Consider the following 21,857-nt stretch of genomic DNA (forward strand, 5'->3'; position numbering starts at 1 on the left):
TGTTTTAGGCAATACTGTATCTTTGAAAAGTTTGTATTGAGGCTCCTACTATTGAAGTGAATTATTGATATTACTCCATCCATTTTTACATTCATGTTAAACTGCTCTTCAGTATAATATTCACAGTGATTATGTAGACTGTTGTAAAAATTATTTTCAGGATCAATTTCGTTCTCCATGTCTTGTAATTTGTGGTCTGTGTATTCAAAAGTTTTTAATTCCATTTTTTCGTATTCCATAGCCCATGTTTGTTGCTGTTCCTCTCCATTATTTCCAGTTGGAGTTGACTGATATCTGTCAGAGCTAGTCATTATTGTATGTGATGTGTAGTCACTCTTGTTAGTTATTCATTACCTTGTGCTGTTCTTGTATGTTGTTCTTTTGGTCTCAGTTGTATTTGTCCAATTCATCTATGTCTCTGATGACCAGCACTTTGGCCTCCTCTGGTGATCCGTTTAGCTTTATGTAGATTTTGCAGTTAGCTGTCCAAGTAGATTGGATCTTCCTCTGTTTCCTTAGGAAGCGAGCTCTTCTGGCGATGTCCCCGTTCCTTTTTGTCAGGTGCTCATTGAGATAAACATCTGACCCCTTCAGCTTCTTTCCTTGTCCTATCAGTGCATTTTTATGCTTTCTGTTCACGGACCTCATTATTATGGCCGGCTTATCAGTCTTGTTTTTCCAAGGCAGAGGATGACACGCTTCTATGTTGTTATTGTCCACTTCAATCCCCTTAGACTGAAGGAACGCTGTCACCTGTTGCTCCACTGAGACTGATTCTTGCTTCTCGTTGTTCATCCCCGTCACCGCCCGGGCATAACTCCGAGGTTTTATCTCCAGTCCGGAGACTATGATATCATTCATTCTTGTGTACTGCTCTAAATCGGCCACCCAGTTCCCCAGAAAATGAATCCTTTTCTCCTGCTCCGAGTTTTGTTGTCTCAGAACCTTGACTTCGACTACCAGGTCCAGAATAGTTTTCTGTTGTAGTCTAACAGCCGTAACCTCCTCCGTCAGAAAGTCGAGCGATCTTTTTATTTCTTCGACTTCCTCAGCTGTGGGAATCTTTTTTGGTCCCATTTCGTCAGGTTTAAATGCCAGCTGTCAAGCCAGCCAGCGACCCGGCTCAGCCGGCGTTGTTGTTTTTCTTTTAATCCGTCTTCCAAATCAGCATCGCAATCCAGGCAGTGGTCAATCCAAGTTTTCTGGTGCAAATCGAGTTTTGTTTTTCAAAGAACAGTAGTCAGATAACGCTGAATTTTGTTCAAAACCAAGTAGGCTACCAGAGAAACACGGCAGCGAGACTCCGCTCACCCACTTCCGCCACTCCGCTCCCATCTGCAGTCAGAGCGCATTATGCTGTCAAAAAGCTTTAGGTGTGGGGAATACCAGGATGTGTTATCCAAATAAGGGCATGTACGTCACATATAGCAGATGGATGTGATTTCCCGTCGATGAGAAAAACGCAACTGTCCTCACAGTCCGTGCCGGCGCAGTGAGGGAGAAATGCACAGACTGCTTCATGTTGAAAGTGCTGTGGTCGGACTAACTGGTGGTCGAACTACTGGGTATGAAATCTGACGGACTGAATAATGGCATTAAAATGGTCAGATTAATGGGTGGTCAACATTATGGGACTAAAACGATAAAGCTCGCTGTAGACCTGCATGGTCGGATTAGCGGGTTATGGGTAGTCGGACCTATGGGAGGTCGCACTAACGCCTGGTCCCCACTGGCGAGCGGGGTGGCCAGTGGGGTGGCCAGCAAATTTATAGGGGGGGCCATGGCCACCCCTGGCCACCCACTGGTGGCGCCATTGGCGGGCGGGGGATCCATTGTGTGATAGCGGAGCGGAGAGTCAAACAAACAACAACCACAACGATCATTATTCATTGTATTATTACATTTGTGGGAAGTTATTACAATAAAGATTTTCACTTCCCCACAAACGCAATAAATCCCTGCAAACGTAATATTTATTACATTTGTGGGAAATCGCGTGTTACGTTTGTAGTAGGCAGCGGCTATTACGTTTGTGGAAAATGTATTACATTTGTGGGTTTATTACATTAAATGCTGCAGATTTTTATTACGTTTGTGGTTTATAACGTTTGTGGACATTATTACATTGGCGGGCGTGACACCCGCCCCACCCGACCTGCAGGTTGCTTGTCAACACACGCATCACTATTGGCAGGTGTATAAGTAAACAAACAACAACAACCGCAAAGATCATTATTCAGTCTCATATTACATTTGTGGGAAGTTATTACAGTTTAGATTTTCACCTTCCCACATATGTAATAATTTCCTGCAAATGTAATAGTTATTACATTTGCGGAAAATTGTGTGTTACGTTTGTAGTAGGCAGCTGCTATTATGTTTGTGGGAAATTTATTACATTTGAGGGATTATTATATTCAAAGCTGCAGATTTGTATTACGTTTGTGGTTTATTACGTTTGTGGGCTGTTATTACGTTTGCGGGTGTAACAGGCCTCCTTCTTCAGCCTGACAGCCTCCCTCGCCGGTTCTTAGTTGACGCCATGACAGGCACAACTTTCTGACCACAGCTCCTAGTAGCTGCCGCCATGAGAAATTCTTCCGAAGGTGGGAGTTGAAGACCTCACGGACAGGGGCCTCAGCCTGATGCTCCCAGTTCACCCTCACATATTTACTAGGTCTATCTGGCAGCTCACCACCAGGTGGTGATCAATTGACAGCTGTGCTCCTCTCTTCACCCAAGTATCCAAGACACACAGCCGCAGATCTGATGATACAACCACAAAATTGATCATAGATCTTTGGCCTAGGGTGTTTGGGTACCAAGTATACTATTGAACCTCCCCCTGCTCAAACATGGTGTTTGTTATGGCCTTTCCATGACTCGCACAGAAGTCCAATAACAAAACACCACTCGTGTTCAGTTCAGGCAGGCTGTTCCTCCCAGTTTCCTACCTCTCATCTCTCTTTCCTACAACAGTCAAAAACCCTCTCATAGCAACCCACAGTCCCATTGAGGTAACCCTCCATTCTCTGGGGAGAACCTCAACACAGCGGCGCTCAGCTGGGGGCTCGTGAGCATCCCCACACCTATCCAGTGCCTCTCACCCTGGGCAACTCCGGAAAAAACGAGAGTCCGGCTCCTCTCTAGAAGTTTGGGTCCGGAACCAGTGCTGCATGTGGAAGTGACCCCAACTATATCTAGTTGGTACCGCTCCACCTCCTGCACCAGCTCCAGCTCCCTCCCCACCAGAGAGGTGACGCTCCACGTACCCAGAGCGAGTCGGCGACACTAGGGATCAGCATGCCCAAGGCCCTGTCCATGCCTGCCACCTGGCACACAATGCACCAGACCCTGATTTCTGTCCCTGCTGGTGGTGGGCCCACAGGGAGATGGCTCCATGTTGTTGTTTTTTGGCTGAGCCAGACCAGGCCCCATGGCTCAAGGCGCAGCCACCAGATGCCCCCATTCTGAGTGAGGTGCTCAAAGTCCGAATTGTCCATTTCATAAAGGTCTATTCATTTTATTGTTTTCATTTTATGCAAACCAGCATAATTATGAGACCTTTATGGTCCAAGAGCATAGATTTAAGAGACTCAATAATACCTAGCTACTGGATGCCAAGATGGCACCTATTCATTCCAATGGAGTTGCTCGCCTGGAGCATATGCCAGAATTTATTTTTTTTTTGCTTTCAGGTTTACTTCTGAATATGTGTAGTAGTGTTTCTCCTGCTGGCATCACTCACGAGTTCATAGACTTTTCATTTTGATGAAGTCACAGATTTTAAAAATGCTTTTCTCGGCTTGAGGGAGATTTTATAAATATAAAACCTCCATGGATCAACAATTTATTATAGAAAGAGTCATAACTGACCTTATGAATGTGTGTGTGAATGGATGAATGCGACTCGTTGTGTAAAAAGCGCTTTTAGTGGTCAAATGATTAGAAAGGTGCTATACAAGTGCAGGTTAATTTACCTTGTTTACAGTATGGGGTCTAATAATTGTGGTCTGTGGTGAAAAAGCTTTTTGGGTTGCTTATGTAAGGCTGAGTAGCATTCCCGGGGGCCTGTCCCAGGGGCTATTTTTTTCAGAGCACATTGAGCTAGATTTGTTTCCAAATTTAAAGTCAATTGGACTTGCAGTGTGAGGGGCACGGCCTTTACAATATCACGTCTTGAGGCATTAATTACAGCAACACCATATGTGGCCAATTTGGGTCATATTTCTTGGGAAGCATTTCTAAATCATTTCCATTTATTGGGCCAAGTTTCATGTTCCAGGTTTTTCTTCGGGTTGTAAACCCTCATTACTAATTGCCTGTTAAAAACGTTGTTAACCGAAGCGAAGGATTATAGCATTAAAGTAGCATAACTGATTACTTTCTGTTACTTTTGGATTACCTCAATACTAAATATACAAATAAAGAAAGAGAAAAGAAATATCAATTAGATTACTTATTTAAACCTAATACTTAACTATTCAGCTGTATTTAAGAATTAGATCACGTGTTATAATAATAACAACAACAATAAGAGTAATAATTATTAATTGTGTTTGTGTTATTAGTAGTAGTACTAATATTAATGGTGGTAATTGTGAAAGGTTAATTCAAAAGACAGTTTTTCTTTACTTGGTGGTCCATAAGGGACCCCACAACTTATTATTCATTTTATAAAGTTGAATTAAATTTGGAATTTCAAATCTTATTTCTTCATATGCAAAAAATATACTGATGTTAAAAAAGTTTTTAGGCTGCAGTGTTATTAGAAGCAGAGTTAATTTTTAGTATTGGGCTGCACGGTTTTCACCACCAGGTCATGCCTATGACTGAGTAGCAAGATCAGAATAGAAGTTTGAGAACTGTTTTGCTTCTGTTGTTGTTACCTGCCATTGTAGTGAGAGGACAGCCCCTAGTTAGGCTGACTTAGGCCTAGTCTGCCGGGGGACCTCCTATAATACACCGGGCACCTTCTCTCCTTCTCTCTCTCTCTCTCTCATGTCCTGTTACTGCATCTTGCTAACTCGGCCATACTGCATGTCACTAACTCGGCTTCTTCTCCGGAGCCTTTGTGCTCCACTATCTCTCAGGTTAGCTTATATCGCAGCGGTGCCTGGAGAGTGTGATGTGTGTGGTTGTGCTGCTGCGGTGGTCCTGCCTGATACCTCCTGCTGCTGCTGTTATTATTAGTCATACTTCTACTGTTATTATACACATATGATTATTGTCACATATGTATACTATGAGATTCTACCATCTACCATTTTTCCCCCGTTTAAGGGTTTGTTTTGGGGAGTTTTTCCTTATCCGCTGCGAGGGTCCTAACGACAGAGGGATCTCGTATGCTGTAAAGCCCTGTGAGGCAAATTATGATTTGTGGGCTTCATAAATAAAATTGATTGAAAAAATTGAGGATGAAGTGTTAAAGACACTGTGTAGGTAGACTTTAGAGTGGGAATATATGCTGGTTTGTTTTTTTAAGATATATTCTGCAGGATTTGGTATAAACAAAGGTATTCCCTCTCAATCATCACGTCTGACCCACTCTCACTGTGTGGTGGTGTATTTTTCTTTTAACTTTATTGTGTAATGCTGTGATAACAGAGCAAGTGAAAACAGGAAAATAAAACAGTATAAAACAAACAAGAAGTAGAGGATGTAAACAGATAGAACCTCACAATCAAGACTAACTAAGAAACATCTGGTAGCACATCATCCAACATTCATAACTGCCAACTACTATCACAACTAGAGATCAATGAAATACTTTAACAATGCTATGGCAAGGGGGTAATACTTCAACAATGCTACAGCAAGGGGGAGTCAGGACGACAGGTCAGCAGGGGGATGTCATCATCACCCCCACATTTCGAGATTGGGTACCAAGCCCTAGTAGAAACAAACAGCCTCAATGTAAGAGACTGAGACCAACAAGCTGATTCACATTACAGCAGAAGTGAGCAAAGTGGAAACCTGAAGCCTCCGATGAATCCCGAAGCTGAGTTGCCAAGTACCTTCAGATGATCTGCTAGAAGATGTGAATGCTGCCCTAAATACCATCTCTACAAGGACCATCACTGAGACCAACAAGCTGATTCACAGTACAGCAACAATAATCCTGGAGAGGCATCAGGGCCACTATCCAGGATGAAACATCCAAAATCCAGGGGTACATCAAAAAGATTGCCCCAAAGGATGAGCTGCTAAGTGAATGCCTCAAACAACAGAAACCTGATGAGGGCAGGAGGTGGAGGAGCAAACAACATGGAGGAACAAGCCTCTACATGGTGCATACCACTGTCAAGTAGAGGAAGTGGCTGATATCAAGAAGACCTTCCAGTGGCTGGAGAATGCTCTACTGACAGACAGCATGGAGGCACTAATCATTGCAGCATAAGAACAGGCCCTAAGCACAAGGGCCATAGAGGCCAGGGTCTACCACAGCAGGTCAGACCCAAGGTGCAGGCTGTGCAAACATGCCCCTGAGACGGTCCGTTAAAGGGTTTTTTTTGGGGAGTTTTTCCTTATCCGCTGCAAGGGTCATAAGGACAGAGGGATGTTGTATGCTGTAAAGCCCTTTGAGGCAAATTGTGATTTGTGATATTGGGCTTTATAAATAAAATTAATTGATTGATGATTGATTGATAGTGGCAGGGTATAAGATGCAAGCAGGATCAGGGTACATGGAGAGGCACAACCAAGTGGCTGGGATAGTGTACAGGAACATCTGTACCCAGTATGGACTCGAAGTACCCAAATCCCGATGGGACACACCACCAAAGGTGGCTGAGAACAACAGGGCTAAGATCCTGTGGGACTTCAGCTTCCAGACTGACAAACAGCTGCTGGCTAAGTATCAAGGGCTGAAAGAACAGCTGGAAGAGATGTGGAAGGTCAAAGTTGAGGTGGTCCCCGTGGTAGTAGGAGCACTCAGGGCAGTGACCCCCAAACTGGGAGAGTGGCTCTGACAGATTCCAGGAACAACATCTGAAGCCTCAGTCCTGAAGTGTGCAGTCCTAGGAACAGATAAGGTAAGGTAAGGTAAGGTAAGGTAAGGTAAGGTAAGATAAGATAAGATAAGATAAGATAAGATAAGATAAGATAAGATACACCTTTATTGATCCCACAATTGAGAAATTCCAGTGTTACAGCAGTCAAGTGGAAAGAGTCAGATTAAAGATTTCAAAATTTAAAAACTTAAAAAACTGGGCATGCAAAAAAAGTACAAAAAATACAAGAGACAGCAATAAATAATGATGAGCAGTGGATAAAAAGTGAGCAATGGATAAAGTGAACATATTTAGTGCAAAGTGAAAAATTGTCTGTGCAAATAAACAACAAAAAGGGGGACAGTTATGCTTATTATGGTGTCCCTAAAGTGCCCATGGTGCAGTTTATTGTGAGCAGTGCTGGTTATGTAGCCTGACAGCAGCAGGCAGGAAGGAGCAGTGCTGGTTATGTAGCCTGACAGCAGCAGGCAGGAAGGACCTGCAATAGCGTTCCTTCACGCACTTTGGGTGAATCAGTCTATCGCTGAAGGAGCTCTCCAGAGCTTTTATCTCCTCCTGCAGGAGGTGGAAGTCAGCTTGGCTGTCATCCTCCTTTCTTCCACCACCTGCACAGCGTCCAGAGAGCATCCCAGGACAGAGCTGGCCTTCTTGATCAGCTTGTCCAGTCTCTTCCTATCTGCAACCGAGACGCTGCTGCCCCAGCACACCACTCCGTAGAAGATGGCTGATGCCACCACAATGTCAAAGAAGGTCTTCAGGAGTGCCCCCTGCACTCCAAAAGACCTGAGCCACCTCAGCAGGTAGAGTCTGCTTTGGCCTTTTCTGTACAGTGCAGTTATGTGATTAGTCCAGTCCAGTTTATTGTTAAGATGAACACCCAGCAGTGGCGATTGCTCTAAGACTGCAAGGGAAGCTCAGCTTCCCCTAAAATGTCAAAAAATAAGTGGTCAAATATGTACTGTTGTGTTTACATTTCATTGACTAAATATGCGCTAGAACGCGTTCAACTTTTGTTCAGAATCAGCTACTTATCACAGGTCACTGATGCGACTTTCTTCTCATTCATTCCCGTAACGTCACAGTGCATTAAACAGTGTCGAAACTCAGCGTCCAAAGACTTCAATGGGGAAGCATAGAGTGAGTTGTTCCACTGCAGCGAAACTAGACAGTCATTGGATAAATGCTCGGTTTTGTCCCGCCCATCGGACACTCAGCGTCTCTGGGGGTCTATTGGGCAGTGGGCTGGCCTTGGCTGGCCTGGATGCATGATGATTGGATGATCTGTCTGAGGCTGAATCCCTTTTTCATTGACAGCGAAATGAGCGAATCAGCGATCTTGAAATATAAACACCACCGGAGCATTTTTCAAGTTTCATTCCATTGTTCTGAGTTGATCTAGAGACTTTCCAATCCTCTTAGTGACTTTTTCTTTGTTAAAAATGACTAGTGACAAATCTAGCATCTTTTTCTGGTGTTATTGGAGACTGTACTCGTGTTTGGAGACTCTGACTTCTGTCGCTCTGCAGTTACTGTCCCCAACGAGCAGCGGGTGCTACTGTGAGCCCCTCCACTGTCCCAAAGCACTCACAGGCGGTCACACTAGCCTCGCGCAGCAGCCCCAGCTAGCGAGCGAGCTAGCAAGCTGCACATAATGGTAGACAATTTGAATATTGTCGACCGGATTTGGTGAAGCCATTTGATAGTCTTCCTTACAAGGAGAAACTTAGAGTTAAACAGCAGGGCAGATCAACACCTCAGATTGATTTGGTGCAAAGGGTGGGGAAAAGTAACAGGTCTTTTCAGCTATCCTGGTATGACAAAGTAAGCTGGCTGACTGGAAGTGCTGTGACAAATAAAATGTACTGTTGGCCATGCCTCTTGATGAAACCATCTAAGCAGCCTAGCTCTGCTGGCCATTGAAAGGACACTGGTCAAGTCCCTGGAAAAGACGCCTAGTTGGTACGACAGGGTCACAGATCATTTTCTTGGAAAGGAACGGAGGGTAGAATTTACGTATAAATAAACGGACACATTTTATGATGTAGGCCGAAAATGAGCTTCCCCTCCTTGAAAGACCAGCAGCCGCCACTGACACCCAGGTACTTATAAGATGTCACCATCTCAATGTCCTTTCCCTGGATGTTCACCGGTGTTGGGGGGAGGAGTCTGCGCCTGCGTAGATCCACCACCAGCTCTTTGGTTTTCCCAGCATTGATCTGGAGGTGGTTCCTCAGGCACCAGTCCACAAAGACCTGGTTCAGTTCTCTGTACTCCCTATTGTCCCCATCTGTGGTGAGGCTGACTATGGCAGAGTCGTCAAAGAACTTCTGCAGATGACGGGGGGGTGTCGTATGAAAAGTCTGCAATGTAGAGGGTGAAGAGGAATGGTGCCAGCACCGTCCCCTGCAGGGCCCCCATACTGCAGACAACCAAGTTCAATACACAATCCTGGGTCCTAACATATTGCGGCCGGTCCGTGAGGTAGTCCAGGATCCAGGATCCAGGATGTGAGGTGATTAGCCACCCCTATGTGCTCCAGTTTGTCCTTCAGAAGCGCAGGCTGTATGGTGTTGAAAGCGCTGGAGAAATCAGAGAACATGATTCTCACAGAGCTTCCAGGCTTCTCCAGATGAGAAAGAGCTCTATGCAGGAGGAAGATGACGGCGTCTTCCACCCCAATGCCAGGCTGGTAGGCAAACTGCAACGGGTCTATTGAAGGGCCTACTGCGGGGCGGAGACGAGACAGGACCAGGCGCTCCAGAGTTTTCATGAGGTGCAATGTTAATGCCACCGGTCTGAAGCTGCTGAAGTCCTTGGGATGCAGAGTCTTGGGCACAGGTACCACGCAGGATGTCTTCCACAGCTGTGGTACTCTCCCCAGCCTCAGGCTCAGGTTGAAAATGGTTTCAACTATCCCGCAGAGTTGGTCTGCGCAGGACTTAGGGAGCCTGCAGCTGATGCCGTCTGGACCCACAGCCATCCTCGTCTTTATCCTCTTCAGCTGTTCTCNTGATCAAATCTATTGAAGAACAGATTCAGATCATTCACCCACTTCTGGTCGCCTCTGGCCTGGGAGTCTGGTTGTTTGTGTCCTGAGATGGTTTTCAGACCTCTCCAGACTCTGCTGACGTCACTCTGCTGCAGCTGTTCCTCCATCTTCTTGTTATATCCTTCCTTTCCCTGCCTGATCCGTAGCTCCTTCTGCATGACCTTCAGCTCCTCCCTAGTTCCAGAGTTAAAAACTCTCTGCTTCTCCTTCAGGAGAGCTTTTATATCTGGAGTAATCCAGGGTTTGTTGTTGGAGAAGCAGCGTACAGTCCTAGTGGGTATGGTGCTTTCCACACAGAAGTTAATATAATCCATAATACATGATGTCAGACTGTCAGTGTCCTCCCCATGGGAATCTCTGAGTACCTCCCACACAGTGGTATCGAAGCAGTCCCTCAGGGCCTCCTCAGCCTCATCAGACCACCTCTTCACAGTGCGGGTGGTTGCTGGTTCCCTCTGCACCAGAGGTTTGTAGACAGGCAGAAGATGAACCAGGGTGTGATCAGCTTTTCCCAGGGGGGGCAGGGGGGATAAGTGGTATGCCTCTTTGGTGTTGGCATAAAATAAATCCGGTGTTTTATTGTCTCTGGTGTGGCAGGAAACATACTGGGTGAAGGTGGGCAGGGTGGTGGAAGGACAGGCGTGGTTGAAGTCCCCAGAGATCAGAAGGAGAGCCAGGGGGTGCTGTCTTTGCAGCCTACTTGTAACAGAGTGGAGAATGTCACAAGCAGACTTGGCTTTAGCAGACAGGGGGACATACACTGCTACCATAATGACATGAGAAAACTCCCAGGGTAGATAATATGGTCTCATGCCAACAGCCAGCAGCTCAATGTCCCTGCAGCAATGCTGTTCCTTGATAATGATGTGCCCAGAGTTACACCATCGATCATTCACAAACACAGCCAGCCCTCCTCCTTTCCTCTTACCGCTGTCCGCTGTCCTGTGGGGGATCAGTGGGTGTGGGTGCCACGGCTGGGCGCCGGGTCCCCGCACATGATCGTGTCCATAGAAAAATAGGAGAAATACCGCTATGAAGAAAGTGGTCTTCGTCTCCATACCAAAATAAAACATAAGTGCTAGCTAGCTAAACTGAAAAAACTCAAAGTAAGAAAGTTAAAAAAAAGAAAAAAAATTGAGAAAAGCTCAGCGGTGAGCAGGAGCTGCTGTAACATGCGTCCGCACTGGGGGCGCCATCAGCTAAGATACTGCGCAGAACCCTCAAACTCCCAGGCCTCTGGTAGAGGACTCGAGGTTGAGGATGACACAGACACCACCCTAAGAGGATGAGAGGGTGTTTTCATATATATATATATATATATATATATATATATGTGTGTGTGTGTGTGTGTGTGTGTGTGTGTATAAACATACATACATACATACAAAATAAATTAAAGTAAAATCAAATCATGTGTGTGTGTGTGTGTGTGTGTGTGAGAGAGAGAGAGAGAGAGAGAGAGAGAGAGAGAGAGAGAGAGAGAGAGACGGATTGGGTCAGAGAGAGCAAGCCAGATAGTGTATTTATCTGCAGGGACTCTTATTTTACCGTGTTTGGGACGATCATGGGCCCAAGCCTTGGCCTAGTGATATGTCAAAATATTATTTAACATAAAAACTATTAGTACTAGCCCCACTTTTGGCACATTTTACTCTGCATTACTAAGTGAAATGAATGAATCATAAACATAGATCTCACTGCCCCACAGGTGCTGCCAGTCTTGGAAAGGGAATCGGAGGAATCCTGTTTTCCCGTTTTTCCCGTTCCAGTGGCCAGGTGGGTGGAGTAGAGGAGGAGCCATTAGATTCTGAGGGTGGAGCCTCTGAAGTTGAAAATGTGTCATCAGGGGAGGAAGGAGCACCAGTGGCAGAGACCGAAGTGAAGGACAAAGAAATAGAGGAGGATAGGACAGAGGTAGAGCCTGCCATGTCCCAGTCCACCTCATCTGTCATGGACAGTACCTCGTGTAAGTACTGTGCTTTCAGTGAGAAACTTGGAGCTGGCTATCAGAGGGTCAAAATCCATCATACCCCATTAAATCTGCCTGTTTCCTGTAGTCAGTTTCATTATGTTCTCACGTTCCTTTTTTTTCTCAAAATGTCCCTTGTCCAGTTTCAATGTCCCCCTAAGCCCTCAACACCCACTGAGGCTGTAGCTAGAAAAGTATGATGTTGATATATCAGACTGTAGCCTATGTAGTTTCATGAACTGAAGTGTTGCTTTCTTTCTGTTGATAAGTAAAACTACTGTGTTAGAATAAATGCACAATGGAAATTACACATTAATGGGAGCTAGCACAAAATCTGATTGAAACCAATTTCCCTTACCTAAGCTAATGAACAAAAGGGTGTTTCCAGAAACACCAATCACAGATTTTTAAGGTCAAATAGTGAGTGATTTTTCTTACTCAAGTTAACCAATCTGGATACAATCCAAAGTGGTCTTGTTGATTGTCATCCCTGCATGATCTAATCTGTAGTGGTTCATTAACTTTAGAGAATATCTCTGCTACCTCTTTGTCTTCCCACCCCTTTCTCCTCTGCTTAGGAAACCTTAGGAGCTTTCTCAAGGGCTGAGATGCTCTGTAAATAACTTTTATCTTTACCAGGATCTAGTCATAACTGTAAGGGGAAATTTGTAGAAAATGTCAACATTTTTAAGAATTTTCTCAGAATTTCATCAGTTAAAACATTCTTTGTATTAGTAACCTTTGTGAATACTGCCGCTAGTTTAGGAAAGCCTCTGAAAAACACTGAGAGGGATGTTTGGACTACTTTGCTTAGCCTGCTGCCACCTTGATGAATGGGCAAAACAACTCTTTAATAATCAGTTTAAAGAAAAAGTCGGGTGTCTTTCTTGAGTTTTAATAAGCATTCATGAATGGAGTCACACACACATACAACCACATGAACAGTCAGTCAGTGAGTGAGTGAGTGCCTAGATGTTCTTCAGCCATGCTATCTTTATAGTTCCCAAAACACATGCATGTCAATAGTCAAAATATGGCACTCAGGTGGTTTCTGCAGTAAGCATCCCTAAGACACAACATCTCTTGAGGCTAACAAGGACACTTGGTGTGGGAGCCTCCCTGGCTCATAACCTTTAACCTACTTCCATTAGACCTCTGCTGTATCTAACGCTGCTATCACAGTAGGGGTTAAATGAGCAACACATATCATTAGGTGAGAAATTCAGTTTCATCAAAACAAGTAACGTTATACAACACATGCAGAACACACTAGGTTAAAAAGGTCAAATACCATAATTTTCCATCACAGATGTTTTTGAAGAGATCTCTTTTTTACATGTTGTATGTTTGTATTTAGTTTTATTATGTAGTAAGGCTTAATATTGCACACATACAGAATATGTACAGGTTGAATTAAAAAAAAAAGACATTTGCCAACCTGCGAGAGTTTGCTGTCAATATTAGCACTGGTAATGCCCCTGTAAAAGAAATAGTGCTGCAATATCTGTTATGTATCTAACCAATAGACTGCACATACCTTGCATACTTTAAATTGCCATTAAAAATCATTCAGAAAGATACACATATGCTGACAGTGAGCACTCAAGACAATATGACTACAGTCCACCAGGGCTCAGAGAACTCTGACGGAAGATAACTTCTTTTGACACTTTATGCAGCTGGATACTATACTCTGTCTTTTTCTCTGTTCTAGTGGAACTGGAGAGACGCATCGACTTTGAGCTGCGGGAGGGCTTGGTGGAGAGCCGCTATTGGTCAGCAGTAACCTCACACACGGCCTATTGGTGCTCCTATGATGTGGCGCTGTTCCTCCTTACCTTTATGTACAGACCACAAGAGTCTCTTGAACCTGCAGAAGACAACCCAGAGACCTCATAAACTAATGCATGGAGCCATCACCACTGGGGTCACCTCACTTTCTATTCATGCCTTTTCAAATATAAACTAAATGCCCAACATATGGAACATAAAATGAAAAATGAAGCCCTCTTCATTGACTGATTTCTTAATTGAGATAAAACATATGGAATTCTCTGTTTGACACAATTTTTGAAATGTGAAATATTAAATATGAATAATATTATTTGATATGTTATTAGATTTACATTACTTATTATTATTGTAAGATATAGGTTTTTGGAACTACAAAATGTTGGACTACATATATTTTAAATTATGTTTACATTTTGTTTGATCAAATAATGATTGATGCAGTTTAATTATTTGTTATTTGCTTCTGGTTTATGTGATTGGTAGAAGGTTTGAAAAACAACACTAAAAGTCTAAAGCCCTGCTAAGAGCCTTAAGGCTGCAATGTTCATGAAACCCCACAACACTACAGTGTTGCCCACAACACTACAGTATTTGCTTGTATACTTCAAATTTTGATGTTGGCTATAATAAGTTTTCAACTTCAGAAAATTGTATTTTTTATTTTAATGTCATGAATCATGCACCCACAAAAGACAAATACAGTTTCAGTTTGGCAGTCCTTGACTTCCATATGCCATTAGCAGAGCAGACTAAAGTGACTGTTATAATTAAGTGAATTGAAAATGAACTGACCCAATATGGACACAAACACACAACTCACCAACTTTTTTTTTTCTTTTTACATCTAAATTTCTCTCAGTTTACACACTCTAACCTCAATGTGAACTTTGCTACAGGGTCAGCAGACATACACTGTGGCCAGACCTAGCCTTCAGTGAGGTGTTTCTTCTTAATGCCTGTCTTACATTTCCTGGTCTTCTCTCAACAGCAACTGTTTCCTGTGCAAAGCCCCTTGCTGAGCCTGGCTGTATCACTAATGTTCCATGAGAGATGACTTGTCTTATCACAAAATTCTGCTGGTCCTTGACCATAGATGTGCTGCTGAAACTGTAGCCATAGAGAAAGTGGCAGTGCTTGATCCAAGTCTAGCCTTGTGCTCGAGTGAAATGTGTTTCATAATTTCTCATAATATCATGCTTCAGATGAGAACTTAGAAATTATGGTAGGTCATATTATAGAGAAGGCTAAAGGGAATTCTTTTCCAATGCAATGCACTACACAGACATTGGATCTTAAAACTTAAATTCTTTACAGGTAATTCACTTAAACACAGCAAACTACACAAAACAAGGTCACACAAAATAGGGGTTCATACTGTGTAAGAGCAAAAAACCTGTCGGCTGCTTACAGGAAAACTCTCTTATGGCCCCTCCCGCTGGCGACCTTCATCGTGAACCCATCAATATTACATTCAGTGATTTTACTGGTACATAGTATCATCAATAGGTAATTAAACAGGGGTACAAACTCATGATTATCAGAGAGTACAATATGATATATCTCCTGTATCCAGAGGATCACAAGAATCATCCGTGTAGGCAGGGATGGGGAACAAAGCTGGATATCTCTCCCCATTCTCTGCCTCCTTCTGATTAAGGTGGATTTGCACTAATTGTTGGGGTGTCATCATGTTCAACCTGTGAGCCCATTGGAGACCAGTCACGAGAGTCATCTGTTTGTCTAGAGCCCTCTGGCACTGCCTCCTCAGCATGGGGATGATGCAGCATGCCAAAAAGGAAACTAGTATTAGAACTATCAATGCAGTGATTCCTGCTTCAGCCAAAACGGCTCCCCATTTTCTTAAAATTTGGTCTAACCAATCCCAAGACACCTTACCAGCACTCTCCCTCAGTTCCATCCTCAACTTTGCGAGCTTTTCCATACCCACAGAAAATATACCATTAGGTGCAATGTTATTAGAAATGAAAGTACAGCAATATTTTCCAAACACGTGACTCCCCTGTCTACTGTTAGCCATTCCAATATCTGTCTGTTTTGTTGAGTCATCGTGCTTGTTGCATGTAATTGACTCAAAATGCTTTAAGAATTTCAGATGTGACATTGGCATATCTCTGCTGATTGTAGTAAATATAGTTTAACTAGTCCATACTCATTGAGTGCACAGTTGCCCACGTACAGTTTCATATGGTGTGTGTTTGGGATACAGGTCGTAGGAAATTGCAGATTAAATAGTCAGCTGAACCCATTAAAGGCGCTGTATGTAAGAATGTGGCCAAAACGGTTACTGCACTCAAATTCAAAATACTGTCCGCCCCCCCTCCCCTACAGATTCGAGGTTGCTGGACAGCGGCACACTGGAGACTGATTTGTTTGCCGACGGGCGGCTGCTGTGGCAGGGCCACGTCACCGCGTCCTTGATCTTCGGTTTTCCAGCGGACCGTTCGAGCAAGTCTGGCTTCTCTGCTGCTAACACTGCTGCCGGGATACAGCTGAGGAGACTGCTAATGCTATGTACCGGGACACTGCTAATGCTGCTTGCCGTGCTGCTGTAGCTCAGTCGTAACTGTAACTGATGCTGAGACTCTACTGACTGCGTGACTGGTAGACGGCGGTGGGTGGCGCAACAGGCCAAAAGACAAATTCAAAACATAAACATGATTTGCGGACCGTAAAATTTTTTTTTAAATGCGAATATTCTGGCTGTACTATTGTTGTCGGTGAGATCAGTATGTTATATGAACATTATTCCTTAGTCTCTGTGAAATATTAGGAGGATTTTATGACTATTTGCTTTATATTTCTTACATATAGCTCCTTTAAGAAGAGCAATGTATTCAGACAGAGTTTTTGTGAATTTCATAGTACGATTGCTTTATTGAAAGTACAGTAGTACCATTGCCAATAGTGGGATAGTTAGTGGGCTAAAACTGTACATTAGTAGTTGAGGTAGCACGTTGAAGGCAGATAGTTGAAGCGTTTGTATGCTGTATTGACTTAAAAGTGGGGCGCACTGGTAGTTCACATGGGAAAAGAATATACTAATAGTGTAATTTTTGGAAAAAGTAGCTTTGTCACCTTCTACCTACGCCAATCCTCAATGCCTATGTGCAGTTTCACATAGACTGACCACGTCAGTGAGTAGGGTCTCTGTAGGCAGCCCAGGCTCCACAAATGGCAACAAAAACACTTCACTTCTGTTATATTCAACAATGTTATCAAACACAACGGAGCTAGCTCGCCTTTTAGCCTCATTGTAGCCTGTAGCTTGTTGGACTAAGAGTCTCATCCTACTTTCCTCTCATGTATGTGTGAGCTTAGTCCTGCGTGTTCTTAAATGAAGCAATAGGAGAAGATATTCGGTCTCAGTCAATGCAGTTTTATTAAGCCGTAAAGGAATAAAATTACAGAGCTCTGGGTCTTTCTGTCGGTCCCTGACAAGCAACAAGTGTGTCAGTTCACGAAGTCCGACTGACTATCCTTCCCCTGACCCAGTATATATTTGAGCGTAACAGAGTGTCATTGTGCACGCGAGGCGTTGTCCTCTTCTCATTAGCAGTTCCACTTCCTCCTTCACCACACCACGCCCCTGCCTCGTGTTAATCTGACTCCTTCCCGCTGGCGGTGGGGGCGTGGTTCCTGTTTTGAAAGGCAAGAGAACAACACAACTCCCTACACGTGCTGTACCTTACTATCTGTATATCACTTTCTATTCTTTTTACCATATATGAAACTAATTATCTAAGCATTGCGGTATGTGCTCCTCAGACTTCATGTCTCTTCCTCTCCTGTACTTCTCCACTTCTGCAAAGCAAACACATTCAGATCAGCTGAAATCATCTCAGTAATCTCATTGTTCACACATCTAAAACTTATATAGTGAAACACAACTTATAGTAAAACACATAAAATCATTCTATTCCCAACAAGCTCTAACTGCCTCTCTGGGCACCGCATTCACGTGTGCGCGCTTACTTTCTCTGGTCTCGTGCTGGCTGGTTGGTGCAGCCTGGACCAAAATGTTTTTGTTGCCATTTGCGGAGCCTGGGCTGCCTACAGAGACCGGACTTTTTCACAGCATATTCAGAGGACATGTAGCTAGCGGATCGTGAGGAGATGTTTGCTGTATGTGACAAAAACTTTTCAAGCTTAGGAAGACTTAGAGAGCCTTTAATTGTCCCTCGCCTATTTCAACTGAGATAGTCACTTTTGCATGCCATTTCCACATAGTGTGCCATGCCCTTTTAGCACGTTTTTTTGGCATACATTAAGCTGAATGGAGTGTCTATGTGTTTGGACTTAGCTGAGAGTGTTGGCATAAGATTTAGGTTTGCCTGGGATGGAGTGTGTGCATTTGCATCATACTCATCTGATTCATAGGCTTTGGCTCCTCCCTCGTGCAGCCGAATCTCTGTCGTGGCTCTGGTCTCCAAGGCCTTTGGTGTCGCAACTGGACTCTCCACCTCCCATTTTCCTGCTTCTGTTGGCACCCACATCAAAATGCACATTACCTCCAGAACACACGACAGAGTCATTTTGTTTATCGTTGTTTTTTAACTCAATACCTCCCTTGTTCTTTCCTTGAACTTTCGTGCAGTGATTCAGGTAATACTACATTGTGCTTCCTTCGACCTGGACCGCTGTGGGAGTTGCTTGCACTACCATGTAGGGTCCCTCTCGCCTTGGCTCGTGCCACTTTCTTCGGAAGACTTTGATGTACACCTGATCACCTGGCACCACTGGTTTCTCAACCACTCAATCAAGACTTGGTTCTCTCCTTTTTCCCCGCAGATTGATCTATGGATATCTATGGTTTCATATAGTCTTTCTGCTCAATCTGCAGTTGTTCAAGCGGGGGTCTCTTGTAGGATATATATATATAAATATATATATATATATATATACATATATATATATATATATATGTATGTGTGTGCACATACATATAAACACATATACATACACACATGCCCATACATACAACATGAATCGGTTAAAACAAGTTAAAAACAGCAACACTTAAAATTAGTCAGGTTTTTGACTATTATTCTGAACTGACCCATCGGAACCAGAGTATCAGTCTTCAAAGTACACTGCAATTCATTCCAGATATATGATGCAAAGAATCTAAAAGCACTCTTTCCCAAGTCAGTGTTAGTTCTAGGAACCTGCAGTACTAACCGGTCCTGTGAGCGTATGTTATGTGTTGCAGCTCTCCAGGCAGCACAGTGATGTAGAGAAATATGAGTGCAGTTTAAGATTTGAAGAAAACATGGAGGATCAACGAAAAAGAAAGGTTAACTTTACCGATATTGAAATTAGAAAATTAATCAAGCTGTACAGCCAGCACAGAGACGTGTTGACTGCCAAGCAGTCAAACGTCATCACAAATAAAAAAAACAAAACAAAACAGTCCATATGGGCAGAGATAAAGGGGCACATCAATACGTGTTCAGACTCTGGCTGCCTTCGTACAGAGGCTGACATTAGGAAGAAGTGGAAAGATCTCTTCAGCAAGGCAAAAAAGACGTCTCCTCCAAAAAAAAATCATCCAACTTCGAGTCCTCCCCCGAAAACCTCAATTTACAGTGACATCATTGTTGATGTATTTGGGGAGGATTCCCCTGCCTTCACTGGTCTGGATGGCGTCGAAAGTGGCAGCAATCCAACAATCAATCCACCATCACTGGACAAGCCAAAGGCAAAGCCAAAGGATGTTCACCTTAATGTGGAGAGCAGTGTTTGCAAAGGTGTGGATTCTACATAAAACTATAGCTATCTATTTAGCAAGGTAAAAAAAACAAAAAAAACACATTGTTATAAGTAGGAGTAAAACTTAGGCTATATATTCCTGCCCCTTTGTCACTTTTCCTCTATTAACTTATATTTATAGAGGAAAATACTTCCTATAATGCATTCAGAAATTATTTACAATTCCTAAATTTATTTACAATTATTTACAATCTGAAAATTCACCTTGTGAAACTAAATAAATGTGATTTTCCCTAAGACAGCTTTTCCTCTTCCCAGTAGCCTACCTGTCAAGGTTTTTTTTTTTAAAGTTTAATTTCAGACTCAAGCGATGCCAGTGCCACTCATGCCAGCAGCCAGGCACCACCACCAAAGAAAAGGAGCAGGCAGGATGACCTTCAACAGGTGCTGCTGGAGAAAGAAATAATCAGAGCGGAGATGGAGACCAAACAATTACAGACAGAGCAGAAGTTAGAGCCAGAAAAAGAAAAAATAAAATAAGAAATTCAGTTGCTCCAGCAACAACTTAATATGCCACTCTCTGCGCCTGCACATATCTTGGAAGAGGGGGAACAGACCTTTGTGTCCCTTTGAATGAAATTAATTTGAATTTCTTGTACGTTGTATTAAAGAGAAAAAGATCAACTATATTTGTTATGTTGTATTGTTATAGCCTGTTATTTCCCCAGTTAAAAAGAGAAAAAAGATCAACTTTATTTTATTTAACATTTATTAATAAATCACATGAAAACAATAAAGTATTTATTTGCAAAAATGTATACTATGCATTCCTTTCTGTCCTAGGCTAAGCTATTTGTTTTCAAGACAACGAGCAGACATTTAGATGGGAATTATACAATTGGGAAGCAATACATTGGAAATGGTCAAATGACAAGGAGCTGTTGGAGATGTTTTGAAACTGTAAGAGAGGTCTGTTGTGTTATTGTGTTAACAATTTGTGTGCAGGCTAGTCGGCCACCAATGTCCCCGTGCACTGCTGGGACCACAGGCTGCAGATTGTCCTCCTGCACCAGCTGATGGTCCTGCCTGGGGAGAGGGATCCTCTTGGTGACACAGATGTTGTAGAGGACCGTGCATGCAGGTATCACGGTGCAGACTTTCAGGACGCATCCACAGCTCCCCGTGAAGGCAGTGAAACCTAAAACACAGATTATAGGCTGTCTCCATGTTTACCTACATAATTGTTTAATTAATTATTCAGCATCTGAAGACATGAAATTCATATCCTGTTGTTGTTATTATTATTATTATTGTTTTATTTTTTATTTTATTTGTTCATTTTTAAGTTAGCCTATGCAGCTTACCTGCGCTTGAGGACACCGATGCATTGCTCCACAACTGACCTAGTTCTTGAGTGGATGGTATTGTAGCGCCATTCTTGGTCAGTCCTTGGTGCAATTATAGGTGTCATCAGCCAGCGTTTCAGTGGGTAGCCACTGTCACCGAGGAGCAGCCCGTTCACCCTACCAGCCTTGAAGTCCCGGTACAGCACACTCTCCCGGAGGGTGCAAGCGTCATGTATGGATCCAGGCCATCCTACCACCAAATTAAAGATTTTATAACTGGCATCACAAGCAATCTGCTGATTGAATGATTTGTTGACAGTTGACATAGAGATGTTCGTGCTGAGATGGTGCCTGGATCTTGACAATGGGTCCCATCAATGCAGCCCACGATGCCGGAGGCCTGGCGGAACGTTGCTTCATCACCACTGCCTCTGCTTCAGTGGGAAAGTGAACATGAAGCCCAAGGGCGGCGGCTCAGTGCCAATGAAACTCTGCAGATGGCCCGACAGGCAATGGATTTGTGGACACTTATCATGTCACCGACTGTATTTTGGAAAGCTCCGTTTCCGTTTAGAAATGGAGCGCAATCAGCAACTGTAAGGCTGGTGGTAGTGCTGCGTTGCGGCCTGACAAACTGTAAATCTGGTGACAGCTCTTCAGTAAGTTCAAACGGATCTCTCCTACCGAATTGATACCTCTCAATCAGCTCCTAGTCATTATGTATGTCCAGTGGATTGCTTCTGTCCCTAATTACTCTCTCCTGTCTAAATGCCCGCTCGTTGTACAGACGGTAGATGAGACGTGCCATTATCAAGCTGCGCTCTCTGCGCTCTAGAGCGTGTCTTATAGTTAATGTTTTTGTCTCTGGAGAACAGCATATATTTAGTTTTGTTGGCATTTAACACAAGTTTGAGATTACTAATGCATTTTCCAGAACATTGAAAGAATACTGCAGG

The 21,857-nt window shown here is 43.4% G+C and overlaps 1 protein-coding gene across 3 annotated transcripts in view; it reads left to right on the forward strand.

The window, feature by feature from the left end:
• ddhd1b (DDHD domain containing 1b) overlaps window positions 1–14,543 on the forward strand; it is a 94,770-nt gene extending 80,227 nt beyond the window's left edge. For 2 of the 3 annotated variants that reach the window (XM_050058850.1, XM_050058854.1), the window contains 2 exons: window positions 11,771–12,028; window positions 13,746–14,543. In XM_050058850.1, the coding sequence (XP_049914807.1) occupies window positions 11,771–12,028; window positions 13,746–13,930 (443 nt within the window). In that variant the 3' untranslated portion in view covers window positions 13,931–14,543. The remainder of the gene's footprint in view (window positions 1–11,770; window positions 12,029–13,745) is intronic. The other variant, XM_050058851.1, reaches the window with a different exon arrangement.
• The last annotated feature ends 7,314 nt before the right edge of the window (window positions 14,544–21,857 follow it).

The sequence above is a fragment of the Epinephelus moara genome, chromosome 12, assembly GCF_006386435.1.
Source record: "Epinephelus moara isolate mb chromosome 12, YSFRI_EMoa_1.0, whole genome shotgun sequence".
NCBI lineage: Eukaryota > Metazoa > Chordata > Actinopteri > Perciformes > Serranidae > Epinephelus > Epinephelus moara.